The sequence below is a fragment of the Bidens hawaiensis genome, unplaced genomic scaffold (assembly GCF_021521415.1).
Source record: "Bidens hawaiensis isolate Kalapana, Puna unplaced genomic scaffold, B.hawaiensis_p1.1 tig00004283_1, whole genome shotgun sequence".
Taxonomy (NCBI): domain Eukaryota; kingdom Viridiplantae; phylum Streptophyta; class Magnoliopsida; order Asterales; family Asteraceae; genus Bidens; species Bidens hawaiensis.
The window spans coordinates 2030866-2049341 of NW_027491258.1; the positions used below are offsets into that span (position 1 = coordinate 2030866).

General features: G+C 40.7%; 1 protein-coding gene across 1 annotated transcript; it reads right to left on the reverse strand.

The window, feature by feature from the left end:
- Positions 1 to 11114: 11114 nt before the first annotated feature.
- Positions 11115 to 17778, reverse strand: LOC143626246 (ubiquitin carboxyl-terminal hydrolase 18-like). The gene is made up of 11 exons (XM_077096395.1): positions 17295 to 17778; positions 14619 to 14754; positions 14439 to 14527; positions 14264 to 14349; positions 13763 to 13925; positions 13516 to 13639; positions 13204 to 13361; positions 12948 to 13032; positions 12581 to 12793; positions 12369 to 12430; positions 11115 to 12014 (listed from the first exon to the last, which is right to left on the reverse strand). Exons 1-11 carry the CDS (start codon positions 17579 to 17581, stop codon positions 11399 to 11401), a joined length of 2019 nt encoding a protein of 672 aa, XP_076952510.1. The 5' UTR covers positions 17582 to 17778; the 3' UTR covers positions 11115 to 11398.
- Positions 17779 to 18476: the final 698 nt, after the last annotated feature.

Sequence of the window (18476 nt, forward strand, 5' to 3'; positions counted from 1 at the left end):
CCAACAGCTGAGGGTGTAGCGATGATCACCGGCATTCCCCAGGTATGCATCGCATCTGTCTCATCTAAACCCAAACCAAAGATGGCTAAACCAACCATCACCGAACCAGAAAGATGGGCCTTCAACGGCAAGTACCCGGACCAGGCCGTCTCCATTGGCCCAACAATTGTTGATCCCACACGCACCTTACTTAAGCGCTTATTACAAAGGAACGCCGACATTTTCGCGTGGACACCAGCTAACATGACTGGTGTACCCCGGAGTAAGGCAGAGCATAAGCTCAAATGCGATCCGGCTGTTACGCCGATCGTACAAAAGCGCAGAGTAATGGAGCCAGAACAAACTAACGCGTGTAGAACCCAAGTCAAGGAACTCCTTGACGCAGGCATCGTACGCGTTAGTAGATATCAAACTTGGGTTGCAAATCCCGTTATGGTACAGAAGAATAACAAACAATGGCGCATGTGCATAGATTTCAAAGACTTGAACAAAGCATGCCCCAAAGATTGTTATCCGTTACCCGAAATTGATCTTAAGGTGGACTCGTTGGCACCATTCCGCCTTAAATGCTTCCTGGACGCGTATAAGGGGTACCATCATATCCACATGGCCGTTGATGATCAGGACAAAACCGCCTATCGGACGCCCGATGGCACATTTTGTTACCAAATGATGCCATTCGGACTTAAGAATGCCGGGTCCACATACCAACGCCTGATGGACAACCAGTTTCATACCCAAATTGGGAGGAACTTGGAAGTCTACATGGATGACTTGGTCATCAAAAGCCCTGACCCAGAAGCGATGTTGAAAGACATCGAAGAAACTTTCAACACGCTCAGGAAGATAAACATGAAGCTCAACCCGAGCAAGTGTGCCTTTGGAATGGAAGAAGGGAAGTTCTTGGGGGTCATCGTCACTAAAGATGGCTTCAGAGCGAACCCTGAAAAGGTTGAAGCCATTATCAAAATGGAATCACCTACTACCATCAAACAGGCTCAGACACTGAATGGACGACTAGTGGCACTTAATCGCTTTTTGGCAAACCACGCGGATAAGTCGTTTCCCTTCGTGTCAACGTTGAGAAACTGTTTAAAGAAAACGCACTTCCGCTGGACACCAGAAGCGGAAGCAGCTTTTCAGGAGATTCGGTCACGCTTGATCGAACTCCCAACACTCACAGCACCAGAAGCGGGAGAGGAGTTAATCCTATACCTTTCCGCAACTGATAGAGCAACCGGGGCAGTCCTGCTAGTAGAGCGAAAAGGCATCCAGATGCCAATCTATTATGTCAGCCGTATCCTAACAGACGTAGAAACCCGGTACTCTACCCTCGAAAAATTAGTCTTAGCACTTATACACGCTTCACACAGGTTAAGACGATATTTCCAGGGTCACCCAATCACCATTCTCTCCAACTTCAAACTTGCAAACGTTCTAGGCAAACCCGAGTTATCGGGACGCCTAGCCAAATGGGCAATTGAGTTGGGAGAATACGCGATAAAGTATAAGCCAAGACCAGCCATAAAAGGCCAGGTTCTGGCCGACTTTATTGCAGAAGTGCCTGCATCGCGGGAAAAAGAGTGCCAGGAAGAGGCTCAACCCTCTCCAGCACAAGACATCAATGATGTCTGGCGACTCTACACTGATGGGGCAGCCAATAACGAGGGTTCAGGCGCAGGGCTAAAGCTAACCAACCCAGCGGGCCAAGAATACACTTACGCTATTCGACTGGATTTTCCAAGTACGAATAACGAAGCCGAGTATGAGGCATTCTTGGCTGGGCTGAGAATTGCGCGTAAGATGGGAGTGAAAAACTTGGAAGCCCACGTGGATTCCATGTTAGTAGCCAATCAAATCAACGGGACGTACACGGCCGTGAACGACACAATGGCCCTGTACCTCGCACAAGCAAAATCCCTTATGCGCGATTTCAATGACTGCAAAGTCATACACGTCAAGCGAAGTGAAAACAAATCTGCGGATGCGTTAAGCAAGCTTGCATCATTAGCCTTCACCCACTTAGGAAAGGATATACGCATTGAACTCCTCGAGACACCTTCGGTCCCGCACAAGGAAATTTGCGTTATCCAAACCGGCACGGAAACGTGGATGACACCAATAATAAAATACCTTGCGGCAGGTACACTACCGGAGTCCAAAACACAGGCAAGAAAACTACGCTGTAAAGCACTGAATTATCAACTTATCGATGACATCCTTTACAGACGTAACTTTCTTGGCCCACTCTTAAGATGCGTGGACAACCAAGATGCTGACTACCTCCTAAGGGAAGTACACGAAGGCATCTGTGGAGTACACGCAGGTCCCGGCGCTGTTGTAGCTAAGCTAAACAACGCGGGATACTTTTGGCCGGGGATGCATACGGATGCACTGGCATACATCAGAAAATGCAGGTCTTGCCAGCTTTACGCACCCAACACGCACCGCCCGAAGAATGAACTTGTTCCAGTCACTTCTTCATGGCCATTTCAGAAGTGGGCCATCGATGTGACAGGCCCATTTCCTACAGCAGCAGGAAATGTTCAGTTCCTAGTGGTAGCCATCGACTACTTCACCAAGTGGATAGAAGCAAAACCTTTAGCCCAAACAACCGCGAAACATATCAAAAAATTTATTTGGGAATTTATTATTTGTCGTTTTGGACTTCCACAGAATTTGGTGAGCGATAACGGCACCAACTTTGCTGATAAGAAGCTACAACAGTGGCTGAAAGAACTTCAAATCACCCACACCTTTACCTCAGTGGCACACCCGCAAGGTAATGGTGAAGTGGAAAGAGCAAATAAGAGCATCGTCGAAGGCATAAAGAAAAGACTCTTGGAACACAGATCCGGCTGGGTGGACGAGCTTCCGCACGTCCTTTGGGCAAACAGAACGCTGAAGAAGGCCAGTACGGGAGAAACCCCGTTCAGTCTCACTTATGGCACTGAAGCCATGGTCCCGGTCGAAATTGGTTTACCCTCACCAAGGGTCTTGATTCAGCCAGAAGACAATGATGCGGAAAGACGGTTGGACCTTAATGTAACCGAGGAACGCAGAGACTTAGCCGCAGTGCGTGAAGAGAACTACAAGCGACAAATGCAAAAGTACTACAACACGCGGGTAAAACTCTGCAACTTCAATGTAGGAGACTACATACTGCGTAACAACGAGGCTTCGAACCAAGAACGCCCAGGAAAGCTGGCCCCGGTCTGGGAAGGGCCATACATTATCAAAGAAGTCCTGGGAAAGGGCGCATACCGGCTCGAAAGGCTCGATGGCACTCCCATCCCAAGAACATGGAATGGAGCTCAATTACGCAAATGTTATATGTAGATCAATTCCAAACTTGTAAAGAAAAGGCCTAGAGCCACTTCTAATGGAAATGATTCTCCTTTCACAATGTGTTGATAGCCTTACCTTTATACTTATGAACTTCCCACACTGGTGCCGGTATTCACCGCACAAATGGGGGAAGAAGTAAGTCGTTACGTGTGGAAGGCGGCAAAACCCGCATAAACACAACGCTAAAAATAAGGAAAACCTACACGCAGGTCAGATGTAAGTAAAGTTTAGCCATCCTTGTAAGTGCAAGTGACGGTCTTACCCGCACAATCACGAACAAGGAAGCAAAACTTCAACCTATCATCTACCACGTTCAAAGGTTAACTTATTCTGAACACTTAGAAAATTTCAAAGGAAAAGATGAGGAAAACTTCCACGCAGGTCAGATATAAGTAAAGTTAAGCCATCCTACTAAGTGTAAGTGACGGTCATACCCGCACAATCATGAAAGAGGAAGCGAAACAAACTTATAATTTACCACGTTAAAAAGTTAACTTATCCAAGTACTAAAGAAATTACTAAGTTAGATCAAAACATGCGTAAAATAAACAAGGCAAAGAACAAACACAATCTTTATTTCATCAAATTCAAACATTACAAAGATAGCTATACAAAAGCAAAAAATCTACGCTAATGGTGGAAAGGGATCTTCAGAATCAGGCTTCAGGACCACTTCCACTTGGACCCGCTCCATCAGTAGAGCGTGGTGGTTCAAGGAAGGCTTTAAGAATAGCTAGCCCATCATCAGCAGCAGCGACTTCGTTCACCTTCTCCACCACAGGATGCGGGAAGGCGGCATACTGGTTCACTGCTTGGTCGTAAATAGCTTCAGTATCCACATCGTACAAAGGGAAGTTGGAAGGCGGGATGCCTTTCTCAACGAACCCTAGACCAAGCAGGAAGCCGGCCTTTTCCCCATCCTCATGAGAAGCGTTGAGGGCTGCGCTCATAGCATCGTCATAAGACGTCTCTGAGAAGACCCGATGCACAACCTACAAAGAAAAAATACAAGTATCAGAACCTTTTCTATTTATAAAGAAAAGCGTGAAGACATGAAGCTAGACTTACCCGAGACAACGCTTCTCGAAGAAGCCATTCCTTGGCAACCAGAGCTTCTTGGAGGGAGGCTTGAGCTTGGGTACAGGCGCGTTCGGCTTCACTTTTATTAAGGTTGGCAAGCAACACTTCCTTTGCAGCAGCCTCTTCGACACCCTTTAGCTTCCGCTCAGTGTGGTCAAGCACGCCCCTCTGGTCCAGGATCTCTTGAAGCTTCTTCGCGTCCTCCATCGCCAAAGCATCATGAGCCTGCTGGAGAGCCTCTAATTTGGCTTTAAGCTCTTCATTCTCCACGCGTAGAGGCTCGGCAACAGCTTCAGCCTTGGTGGCCCTTTCAGTCGCGTTCCTAGCAGTCTCCTTAGCCAGCCGAAGCTGTTCATTAACAGCTTGGGCAGCCTTGGAGCGAGCCTCGAGACGGGCCTGAACCTCGACTTCAAGGGCCTTGAACGCCTTCTCCTTCTCCGCCGCCGCGGCGGAAAGCCTCCTATTCTCCTCCCGGACAGCCCGCGCCAGAGCTACTTCCTGAAGGGGAGCTGCTTTTAACTTGTCGTTTTCACGACAAAGCAGCTCGACGCGCGGCTGCATCCGGGCCAGGAGAACCCGAAGCTCATTGCTAAGCCTACCCTCCTGGTAGCTAGCCATGGCTTCCCCCAACGCACCACTAGGAGCAGCGTGACGAGCCCACTCCACGCACTCCACAGGGGTGCGAAGGGTTGTTCCTCGGCGAATGTTCCATCGTGGAACATACACTTCATTGGAATCCGACACTGCAAAAAACAAAGAGCAGTTAGGAAAAGATGATTGAAAAATATAAAAAAGGCCAAAAGAACCCTACGTACCTGTAGGGTCAATAACAGGCCGATAGCCGCCGAACCCATCACCTGAACCCAAGGGAAATCCATCCAAGAGGTCAGGCAGATGGGAAGGTGGCAGAGTTTAGCGATACGCCCCATGCATACATGAAGGATCGGCCGTCGTTGCCGATGACGGAGGAGGCATGGTGGCGGCCGCCGCGGTGGCCGCTGCAGAATCCGCAGCAATAGTAACCGCCGGCTCGGTGAAAGATGCTGTAAAAATAGCACTCACAGCCGGCGGTGACGTCATCACAGCTGGAACAGTCGGCTCAAAGGAGTGAGCGACTGAACCAGCGGATGCAGGCGCAGGCGCCTGGGTCGTCGCCTCAGGAAGGCTGACCAAGCCTACCGTCATTGGCGGAGAGGTACTCCTCTGCGCTCCACCCTGGAATGCGTCAACATCCACGCCTGCGTAAAGAAGACAAGTGTTAAAATGACATTAAACTATGAAGCTAAAGATAAAGGAAGTTTGTACTTACGGGTTTTCTTGAGCCTAAAGGTACGGAGAGGCGGGGACGAACCCGATGGAGCCGGCCTCTTCACGCCGGTCACCGTCGTCATCCTGGGCTCTTCGGTGACAATTGTCACAGCCTCCGGAATGGTGATCTTATCACCACCGGGATTCCCCGCCACCTCTTCGCTCTCGGTCTCCGAGTCAGACCGAGGCGCTGGATCGGCTGTGGAGGCCACCTTCTCCTTCCCCTTCCCGCCGGCAGCCTTCTTCTTCCTCACCAACGGAGGACCATCTGCGGATTCCTCATCAGAACATACGATTAGAGGAATTCCAGCAGAGGTTTCAACATTGAGGGGTCGAGGGTCGAATAGCGCCTTACCTGGCCGACGGGAGCTAAGGATCTCATGGCCTTGCGGATAGACCTCCACGAACCGATCCGCCGTTTGTTCTAGGATGGGCAACTCGTTCTCGTCCAGAGCACGAGTACCCATCCGAGCGGGACCGTCAGCCTCCCGCGGGTTCAGGAGCGACTGCAAGTCGTTCCCCTCTGAAATAAACAGGAAAGAAGTTAGAAGAAATTCAGAATCAACAAAAAGAAATAAAGCATACCGTAAGGAACAGAGTTCGAACCGTATTCGAGGACGATCGGAATCTTTCGCGCGTCCGCCTCCTTCCACACCCGGCTCATCCCCAACATCACCATCCCGGACTCCGCAAACCGGTAAACCGGAGATTGGACCCGGGATATCTTCGAAAACCATTCCGCCTCCTCGTAGTTGGAGGCGTGAAGGCTGGGAAGTACTTGCCCGTTCTTGAATTTCATGGCAATGGGGATGGCGCGAGCGGATATGAAGAAGAACTCCCGCTTCCACGCGCGAAGACTGCGCTCGGTTGCGCAAATCTTCAAACCCTTGATCCGGGTTATCAACGTGTACCACCCCTGGATGCACCTCCAAGTGTAGAAGGTCATCAGGCGGTCAACATAGGGCTCAATGCCCAAAATCCGGCACACCCACTCGAAGTGGCGAATCTTGGCGATCGCCATGGGGTGCAACTCGGTCAAATGAACACCGTGCCTCTCAAGGACACGGTAAACAAACTTTGTCAATGGGAACCTAAGATTCCCATAAACAAAGAATGCAGCATAAACCCCGATCTTGCCTCTGGGGGCATCGTACACCGTCTGATGGGGTTCAGGAAACTCAGGCTCGAGAGACTCGAGCATGAACTTCCTGACGACGTACCGATACAGATCGCCAGGCAGAGCACACTGGCACTCGCCAGCAGTACTCTTGTCGTCAGCTGTAGACTCGAGATCACGAGACATCTTGAAAAAGAAGAAAACGATTTCGGGAGAATGCTTGCCTGAAAAGGTGAGTATTCGCCGGAAATCGCAAAGAAGATGAAGAGAAGAGTGAAAGTGTGGATTACAAAGAACCCTCTCCCCCTTTATATACTAATCGCAATTAATGCGATGAAATTAATGCGGAAGAGAGAGAAAACGAAGGTGCAATGAAACTATGAGACGTGGCAAAAAGCAAGCTGGCAACAGCTGTTGACAGGACGCATACCATTAATTTCGCGGCCACGCGCCCGAAAAATCGCGCCCACGCGCCTGAAAAAGCGTCTGGAATGACCATGTACTGTCACGTCACCATAACTTCCTGCACGTCCTGACACAGTCAGAAGAAACCGTCGCACGACGTGTCAGAGGTTTGGACTGTTCTTATCCTTCCACCAACTCTTCGAATTTCAAAATTCAAAATTCAAAAAGATTCAAAAGTAAGCGGGAAAATACCCCTTACCTTGGCAACCAAGTAACTGTAAGACAGGTGCGGGTACAGTGTTAAGGCAAAACCCTTCACATACTTAGCACCTGCAAGGAATTGAAGCCAAGAATTCCTCGGCAACCAAGTAACCGTAAGACGGATGCGGCTACAGTGTTAAGGCAAAACCCTTCACATACTTAGCACCCGCAGGGAATTGACGCCGGGAATACCTTGGAAGTAAAGTAACCGTAAGACAAGTGCGGGTACAGTGTCAAGGCAAAACCCTTCACATACTTAGCACTCTGCAGGGAATTCAAACCAAGAAGGATCTTCTGGGCCATGCTGGCGGGAACGGGAATAACATCCCCGCATGACGGGAACGTCGAGAACTATATTGTTCGAAACTCCATGATGGGATTGGTGGTTTTAGCATAATTGATCAGTATGTTGAAAACTACCAAAACCCCACGGAGAATCCACACAAGTAGGACTCAACGCTCCTGACGTACGAGGAGGTTACAAACCTACCCGCTTCACACCCAAAGATCAAGCAGAAAAGTCGGGAATTTCTGCGTGACATCAGGAAAACCGCGGGAAGAATCACCACGGAAAACCGAAAAACTAAACCCTTTTCAAAAACTCCTTGCTAAGTCCAAAAGTTCACCTCACTTATTAATAATTCATGAGAAGAACATTGGACTGGGGGGACTTGAAGAGGTAGGTCCCAGCAGAGCCCAGTTGGACCCGCAAGACTCACCTTGAATAGGGACGTCTGCGCAATAACCAACTGCTCCAGCAGGGCCCACCATGCTCAGAGAACCTTACGCGCAGTACGCCAGCTGTACCCGCAGGGAAAGCCTCCCAATGGCGAAGTACCCCGCCTGTTCCCGCAGCTGCGGATACAAGCCATCAGGGAAGGCTACCCGCACTAACAGCAAGGCTACACGCACAAGGCATTCGCTACTTCAGTAGTCACATGAAGGAATGAGCAAGGCGGGAATACTCCCGCCTAAATGAGCCAGTCCGTATGCTTCTGGAAGGTCTTTCGTACTATACCTACTAAGGTATGGGCGGAACAGACAATTTGACCAGAGCAGCCCATGAACCAATCACAGGGTGACAGCTCACCGACAACAATACGAGGAGGAGCACCCTCTAGTACTGTTTGTCACTATTAGCCGCTGCCTACTCACCAACCCTTACGATGGGACGCGCGCAGCCTACAGTTGGTGGAATAGTGCGTAGCCGGCAGTAAAGGAACAGTATACAGCCGACCTTTACTGTTGGCCGTAGCCTATCCACCAACCAGCATGGCCTGTGCGTAGTCCACTGTTGGTAGAACAGGAATACTATTCAGCCGGCTGTACCTTCTAGGAAACCTACCTTCGGCTATAAATACTCCAACACCTTGGAATGGTAAGGACATCATCTGATATCTCAATCTTATCTAGCAATCTCTTAATATACACTTATATTCAGAGCAATCTAGTCTGATTCTCACGCCGGAGGGTGGTCACAAGGAGGAACCCCCCCCCCCCTTCTCAGTGACGAGCTTACGGTGTCTGTTTTGCAGGTCCCCTGAAGAACAACCTTCTCTGCTGGACCTCATCATCGTGGGAAACATTACTTAACCCCCAGATTATCTATAATCTGCCCGTGGGTTCACTTAGTGTTTCTTCAACATGTATTCACAACAAGAAAATGTTTTTCACATTTAAAACAATGTGCTGTATCCAACTTATGCAAGTACTCGTTGTCAATTTATCATTAATAATGACACAACATCAATGTCTCATATCAATAGAAATTGTTATTTAAAAGTATGGTGGCTAAAGATGCTACATAACAAAAGTTCAGGGGTGATTGTGTAAATTAGTGAAACATAAAATAAAACAACACGAAAAACAGCTCAGAGTGTTGACATTTGACAAGCAGGTCGTGGACGGCACAACCTGGGACTCACTCTTCATGGAGTACGACAAACTAATTATTTTATGTTTAATAAATGTTCAAATTATTAAAAGTTCTTGGGTTGTATAGTGAAGCGTATATTAATAGAACATGTTTTATAATCATATAGTTAGTTAAACTATGTGTAAAAAAAACATCTTGTCGCGTAGGTACGAGGACATTCACTCGTAAGCATGTAACGGTTTAACTAACCACATAATTATTATTTAATTTTTTAATATATAAAAATGTGAATGAGTAAATTTGATTGGTTGGATTAAAGTTATGGTCCTACCTTTTGAGCCTCTTGCCCGTTGATGCATTAACACAAAGGGGCAACCAACCCTTTGACGCCTCACTTCTTCACCATGAAACGGTATGGCGGGCGTAATCAGGCTAATGTGTAGAGCGCGTTAGCTCGCTACTACTGATTTTATCGAGAAATAATATACATATACTAGTCAGCTTAAAAATTAATTTAATTTCAAAACTTTAGAATAAGTGAGTTCTTTTATACCCTTTTCTAACCATTAGTTTTAATGTCATGTTTTATTATTATTATTATTATTATTATTATTATTATTATTATTATTAAACTATACGCGTGTTTATTTATTTGTTATTGTTTTAGACTTCTACTTACAATGTCCATGGTGAAATAATAATTATTGAAGACCAGTATTTTATTAAAACGAACAATAACAAACTAAAGAGTAAGAGAGCTCAACAGTGATAGTCCAATACCCATTTTGTTTAGCCAATACAACATGTTTTTTTGTTTTATTTTTTATAACAATCATCGTCGATCTTTGGGAAAAAAAACATATAATGGCCTATTTTTTAATACCTGCTTTAGGCACTCAAATTCTTGAAGGCGAGCCTGAGTCTACGTGAAGAGTATTCAATTAAGAGGATGAATCAAAAATGTATTACTATTTTCAAACTCAAAACATAATTTAGATTATTGCATACTCAATCTTGTATCCGGCAATAAGAGAGAATTTACTAGGAAATGACAAATAGATTATGGAACAACAAATTTTTTCTAATAAGTGATTTAAATAAATATACTTTACTAAATATTTGTTAAATAGGGATAAATTAATTGAGGTCTATAATTAGAGAACCAAAAAATTTGTATTTGGTTCATTTGGTTTGTGTTAGATATACTTCTATACCCACACGGGCTTTGTATTTTTCGATCTTGATTCTATTCGATTTGACTCATGTAACACGACATAAAAAAATGAAAATGACATTCAAAAGGAGACCACGGTACAAAAAAAAATGTTTACTATTTGGTATCACTTGATTGTCAGATACGTAAATAACACATAAAAATCGATAATTAAAAAAGATACTATTATCAATAATTGATTTGGAGACATGGCACATGACTATCATTGTTGCGAAATCGTACCGACATTGTTGCATGTCCATTTGGCCCGTTGAAAGACTTGCTAACATGTTTAGAACATCTTTTTCCGACAAACAACGTTAACACCTAATTGAATTAGATTTGGGGGGGGGGGGGGGGGTCTCATCGAAACATACCGCGTGATTACTTGACTCTTTTTTTACCAAACCATTGATATATTTACTTCATAGAACATTTAAATACTACATTTAAAAAAAACAGTAGCGAAACCAAGAATTTTTTCATCGATTTCGAACATAAAAAACAAAGGTAGAATCAAAATGCAGAGGAAGTTTGTTCTTATTCACTTTAAATAGATAGATGTACCATACATTACATACCCTTCAAGAATAAAATCAAATCTTTAAAAAAAAAAAGTGTACCTCAAGAATCTAGCAAATTACTGTTTTATCCTCCTCCTCCTGCTGCTGCTGCTGCTGCTGCTATATTAACCAAAACATCACTTATCCCTGCCCCTGAGACTTCTATATTCCCAAATTTTCTCAAACACAGGAACCTTAATGATCATCAAATTATTATTATTATTATGTTAAACTCCATTTACAACCACCCTAGACTCCATTTTCGACTCCAGAGTATCATTATTCTTTAAATCTCCATTTTGACTTTCAATGGCTTTTTCGTCTTTCTTATTGTTTATAACTTTCCGAGGCCGTTTACTGAGAAAACCCGACGAGATCAACGGCTTCAGTTTTGCTCCAGAAGAACTTGGCTTTGCTGGTTTTTCCGACTCCACACCGTTAGCTTCTTCACCGTTGCTTGAACTAGAAGATACGTTTCTCATTTTACCCTCGATGTCATCACTAGCATTATTCTGGATGGTGGCAGGTTTGTCTGGTGCAGTTTCGTTTTCAACGGCGACTGTACAATCATTGGTGCAGTCTCCATTATTGTTTACGACAGATACACCTTTGTTTGAATCGGCTGTGTCAATGTCCATGTCACTAGTGGTTGAAGTTTGAGATGTCGAGATGTTAATGGCTGCTGATAAGTCATTAGCAGCATCAACTGATTCTGTAGTCAATGAAGAGTCAACAAGTTGGGTTACGATAGGTGTCTTTTCTTGGGATGTGTTTGGTGGTTGAATGTCATCGGTTTTAGAAGCTTCTTCAATAGGATTTAAGCATGAATCTCTGGCCGAAACCCTGAAATAAACAATAATATAATAAAAATAATAATTGGTTTAAGTAATAAAAAAATGTAAAGTTTTTATTTTGGAAACATTATACAACTTTGTACACCATCTTCGCTTCTTTTACACAATACTTAATTTGTATAAATTTTTTTCTAACAAAGTATTTGTTTTTTGTAATAAGTTATATACATTTTTATAAATAAATTGATTTGGTTAAAGAATAATGATTATAAAAAAATGTAAAAAGTGGCAATGATGTGGAAATGTAAGGATGTTGTAGGGATTGAGTGAAAATGGGCGTTTTTGAAAAATTAGTGAAAATCTGACGTGACAACTGACTATGTGCGTTTGTGGGAATATGTACCTATTATACAGAAGCATATAAGCACCCTGTGACAGCACTTCATCCAACTCAACCGTCTCAACCTGCAAGAAATTGTGGGCCGGTTAGAAACAAATATAAAATCATTCATAAAAACTTCTATGGATTATTGAAGAGATGACGTCATGAATAACTCAAATTTCACACACACACACAGACACAAATATATTTGTGTAATGAGAGAGATATTGCACCTTGCAGTCATCAATTCTGTACCAATTGCCAGAAAAGTCCTTAGTAAAACATATGTAATGGCCAAAATATGATGCATTCAGCATGTCGATGTGGACAACAACCGCATATAGCTTGTATATATTATTGCCGTCTGCATCTTCACTCATGTAGGGACTAAGATCTAATGTTTCTGGGAATGTCACTCTCTTATTAAGTTTCCCAAACCTCCCACTCTGCATAACAAAATAATAAAATAATCACTGACTAAAAGTTCATAACAATATTAATTTACATTACATAATAATACAATAAGAGATGATAACTTCATAAGGCAACACAATATATTCAAAAGTGTATTTACAGATGAACAACTCTAGTTTTACGAACCTGAAATCGTTTTAACGCAATGGTAAGAACATTTGGAGCCATGTTAATGTTAAGTCGTTTCCATGCTAAGACATAGTCATTACATCTGCAAAATAATTCAGCAGTGAAGTCAGCTGACAATATCATATGTCGGTTGATTAACTAACAAAATGGACAAAAATACATAAGTTAAATAAAACATTAAAGCTAAGAAAATTTTGGAGCCATATTATAGGTTGTTATTGAATAAGAAAACAAAGAAGAGAGAAAAGATTACCCGTCACATTTGTACTTATTATCTCCTTCAAGCCATTCTTTGACTGTAAATTGATCTAAGCATTCCTCAAGAGATGCAGCATCCCCTTGGATTTCAACAGTCAAATCCATCATATTTTCAAACTGATTCGACACATTATTGCATTTCGTACAGATCACCTACAAATCATTACCATTTGATAAAATGCATGTCTTTAAAAAATTAGTGATAAACAACCCGTAAGTTTCAATAATTGGTCATATCATTATATGTGAAGTGTACAAAAAATTACTTAAAAATGTTATTAAGAGAACTAGCTAAATATAAAGACACCTGAGACTGAAGGCGGCCCCCAAATATATGTTGAATAAGTGTTGTCTCCTGAGAGCTAGGATGCACAGCTCTTTCTCCACCATATTCATCAAGGCAAACTGATTGCATAGTGTCAATTACAAACCTGGTAAATGTGAAAGCTATGCATTCAGTAACAGATACATGAATAAACAAGATTTAGTTAATTTTGTTTTATTAAAGATGTGTGTATGCATATTGAACTAATTATATATGAAATTAAGAAAACCTCATGAATTCGTGTGCATCCTCTTGTTTTCCATAACCGAGATTTCCACCAATGTTAGGCAATCGTGACAAAATATTAACTGGTGAAAATGCATTGTTACTTTGGCAGGTTCTTTCCATATGAGATTGAAGTTCACACAAGAAGCACCAATCATTTCGCTGACCTAATAAATCAAAAACAAAAAAAATAAGAATCACAACACACACATACCATAGGAGGAGAGTTCAAGAACAAAATAAATCATTCATGTTTTCAATTTTAAAATACAAGAAAATGGTTAAAATGCAATGTTTATTCAACTCTTTTAACATTCTATAAAAATGCATACACAAAATTTATTTTTTTATTGAACCTACACATGTATAGGTAAACGTTTAAAAAAGAACATATAAACAAATTAGTTTGATGGTTATGTATGTGCATAACATAGAAATGTGTATGTAAGAGGCACACACACACATATGTATATATATGAAGAGAGAGAGAGAGATAAGTAGTTACATTCCCTCCTATGGCCTTTCTCTAGCAAATATGCAGCAAGTGGTCGAGTGTATGCTAAACATTGTAAAACAACATTGGCAAAACAGCTGTTAAATGAAAAAAAAAATCAATCAGAATTTTATAAACCACATGAACACAAGAAAGTAAATGGATAATAACAGCCATAAAAAGACACCTGTTTCCACAATTCAGAAGCCCGCAAGGAGGAAACCCTTGATTCCTCCAGTTAAACAGCTCCACAAACTTGTCATAAGGAAAAAGAACCTGAACCAGAAAATATTCAACCGAACATTAAAACCATTTATTGTAAATCAATTTAAACCAACAAATGCAGACAACAATAACCAATCTTGACCTTCTTTATCTGTGAAGAACTACTAGTCCCGGGAGCTACCGTACCCGCGGTAGAGTTTCTTCTCCGGGACAGCCGAAAATCTTCACATTTTTCCTTGTGCCCAGATTTCCAATGAGACCTTTGACATGATTCTGAACTGAAATATAGAATACAACAAATTAAAACCAAAATCAAGAAACAACACTTCACATAACGTTAAAACACAATGCCACAAAACATTAAAGAAAGTCAAAATCTTTCACAACAGATCAGACTATATCACCAAAAAGCTTTAGATAAACAATCTTTAGGGGCATAATCTTGTATCATCCAATAAAAAAATAATGTTCATAGAGATTGTGATCAAGAGATATCTAAAGATGTTTTCAATGAAAAAATAATGGCTTTCATAAATTCAACAGAACTTAACTACCTCAAAACATATCCAACGCTGTAGCTGTATTTGCCAGAATTCATATCATATAAACTCAACAAAACATAAAAATAAAAACTTTACAACAGAACAGACTATACCACCAAAGCACCTCATACATAACAATATTTAGGGGTAAAATCTATCATCCAATAAGGCATCAATGTTCATAGAGATTGTGATCAAGGGACATCTAAAGATCTTTTCAATAAATAATTAAAGTCTTTAACTAACTCAAAATAAACCCAACCCTGCAGCTGTATTAGTCAGTAATTGATCATATAAACTCAAGAAAATATATACATAAAAACTTTACAACAGAGCAGACTATAACCCCAAAGTACCTCATATAACAATCTTTGGTGGTAAAATCTTGCATCATCCAATAAGACATCAAAATATATTCAATAAAAAAAATAATATTCATAAAGATTGTGATCAAGGTATATCTAAAGATATTTTCAACAAATAATTAAGGCCTTTTAATTTTAACTACCTCAAAATAAACCCAACCCTTCAGCTGTATTAGTCAGTAATCACATCATACAACCTCAAGAACACATAAAAATCAAAACTTTACAACAGAGAAGACTATATCACCAAAGTGCTTCATATAGGGGAATAGTCTTGCATCATCCTAAAATATAATGCTCATAGAGATTGTGATCAAAGGGTATCTAATAATCTTTTCAATACGAGGGGCTTTTAATTTTAACTAACCAAGATAAACCCAACCCTGCAGCTGTATTAGTCATAGACCACATAATACAAACCCAGTAAACCATAAAAATCAAAACTTTAATAAACATAAATTAACAATTTTTAATCCCAGTAACCATCATCACATAAAAAGATAGTGTTCATACAGATTGTGATCAAGGGATATCTAAAGATCTTTTCAACAGATAATTAAGGCCTTTAAATTTTAAATTATCTCAAAATAAACCCAACCCTGTATCTATATTAATCATAAACCACATCATGCAACCTTAGGAAAACATAAAAATCAAAACTTTAACAAACACAAACACAAACAAACGTTTTTCAATACCAGTATCATCCAATAAAATAAAGTGTTCATACAGACTGTGATCAAGGAGCATCTAATAATCTTTTCAACAAATAATTAAAGTCTTTTGATTTCAACAACCTCAAAAATAAACCCACCCCTGCAGCTGTATCAGTCATAACCCACATCATATAACCTCAAGAACCCATAAAAATCAAAACTTTAATAAACCCAAACGCAAATTAACAACATTCAATACCATACAAACCCAAGAACCCATATAAATCAAAACTTTAATAAACACAAACACAAATTAACAATTTTCAATACAACGCAAACCCAAAAACCCATAAAAATCAAAACTTTAACAAACACATACACATATTAACAACTTTCAATACCATACAAACCCAAGAACACATAAAAATCAAAACTTTAATAAACACAAACACAAATTAGCAATTTTCAATAGAGATTGTGATCAAGGTATATCTAAAGATCTTTTCAATGAAAAAATAAAGGCTTTTATAAATTCACAAAACTTAACTACCTCAAAATAAACCAAACCCTGTAGTAGTATTAGTTAGAAATCAAATCATATAAACTCAAGATTATTTTAAAAAATAATTACAACAGAGCAGACTATATCACCAAAGTGCCTCATATAACAATCATTAGTGATAAAATCTTGCATAATCCAATAACACATCAAAATACTTTCAATAAACAAAATAATATTCATAGAGATTGTGATCAAGGGATATCTAAAGATCTTTTCAACAAATAATTAAGGCCTTTAAATTTTAACTACCTCACAACACACCCAATCGTATAGCTGTATTACTCAAAAACCACATCATATAACCTCAAGAAGCCATAAAAATCAAAACTTTAATAAACACAAACAAACACCAGTATTATCCAATAAACACCAGTATTATCCAATCAAAACTTTATTTATTATCTATTTAATAAATAACTGAAGCCTTTTAATTTCAACAACCTCAAAACAAAGTAATAAACCCAACCCTGCAGCTGTACTAGTCATAACCCACATCATACAAACACCCATGAAACCATAAAAATCAAAACTTTAATAAACACAAACACAAATAAACAATTTATAATACCATACAACCTCAAGAACCCATAAAAATCAAAACTTTAACAAACACAAATTAACAATCTTTAATACCATACATGATACAACCTCAAGAACCCATAAAAATAAAAACTTTTAACAAATATTGAATACCAGTATCGAACGGCTTTACAGCGGGCACAATGTTTGGTGGTCAAGCTGCCACAAACCACACAGGGATCACTGGTAGCAACAAGACCCGGCATCGAACGAGACCCAATGGTGTTAATATTATTATTAATATTATCAGAATTGGAATGGTGAATGAATAAGTAGTTAGCGGCTGCAGTCTTGAGTGAGTAAATCAAGGCACAGATAAGCGCGAAAGCTGTAACAGCGAGCCCAAGATACCAATTGAGATCCAAAGGAGGATTATGATTATGATGATATTCTTCATGCATCGACAATAACTCTCACTTGTGATTATTATTTATAATAATAATAATAATATTGTTATTAATGGGCCAATTAGGGTTTTTCATGGGTCGAATTTGATTGATTGATTGGGGATTCAATTGATTGAGGGATTGGTTTAATCCAAAGATTGATTTGTTGGGATTTTTTCTTCCGATTATTATGGAATGGAATTGCTGCAACGAGTTATTATTAGAACATACATACATAATATTAAGTCGTTCAACGGTGTCGTTTAGTGTATCTGGTTAAGGAAACTGATCTTTCGATGGATAAAATTAAATGTATCTTTTAACTAGGAAATTGTAACTATGATGACCTAAATAAAATTGTACTTTAAATTAATTATAAAAGAACATTATGATTTATGTTTATGTGCTTTATAAATGGGATGCTGTACAGGTCTTATTTTCAAATTAAGTGTTGTGTGTCATCCTAGTCTTCAGGCGGGCACAACTACACTCATGCAGTTTGTTGACTGTCGCTTGACCCGTGAAGATGTGATGAAATGGCATTACTACCCCGCCAAAGCTTCAATATTACACTGTCGAACCATCCAGTTGACCTTGTCTTCATCTGTCGATCCCTCGTAGATCAAATTGGAGTCCTAATGTCTTAATATCTTTTTTCTTCATTTGCCACACAATCGAAGTCACAAACATATGATCGATATGAGGTGCGATGCTCTTGTGGTGCAACCAATAATTTAAACTGGTATTTTACTTGTACCGGATTGTACTAAAAAATAGTACAACCGGTTGAATCGGGTTCTACCGGGAGGTCCATTCGGTTGAATAGTTTACCTTATAATTTCCTAATAAATGTAACTTTAATACAAAAATAACCCACAACTAAATGATTCCATAACAAAAAATACTCCAA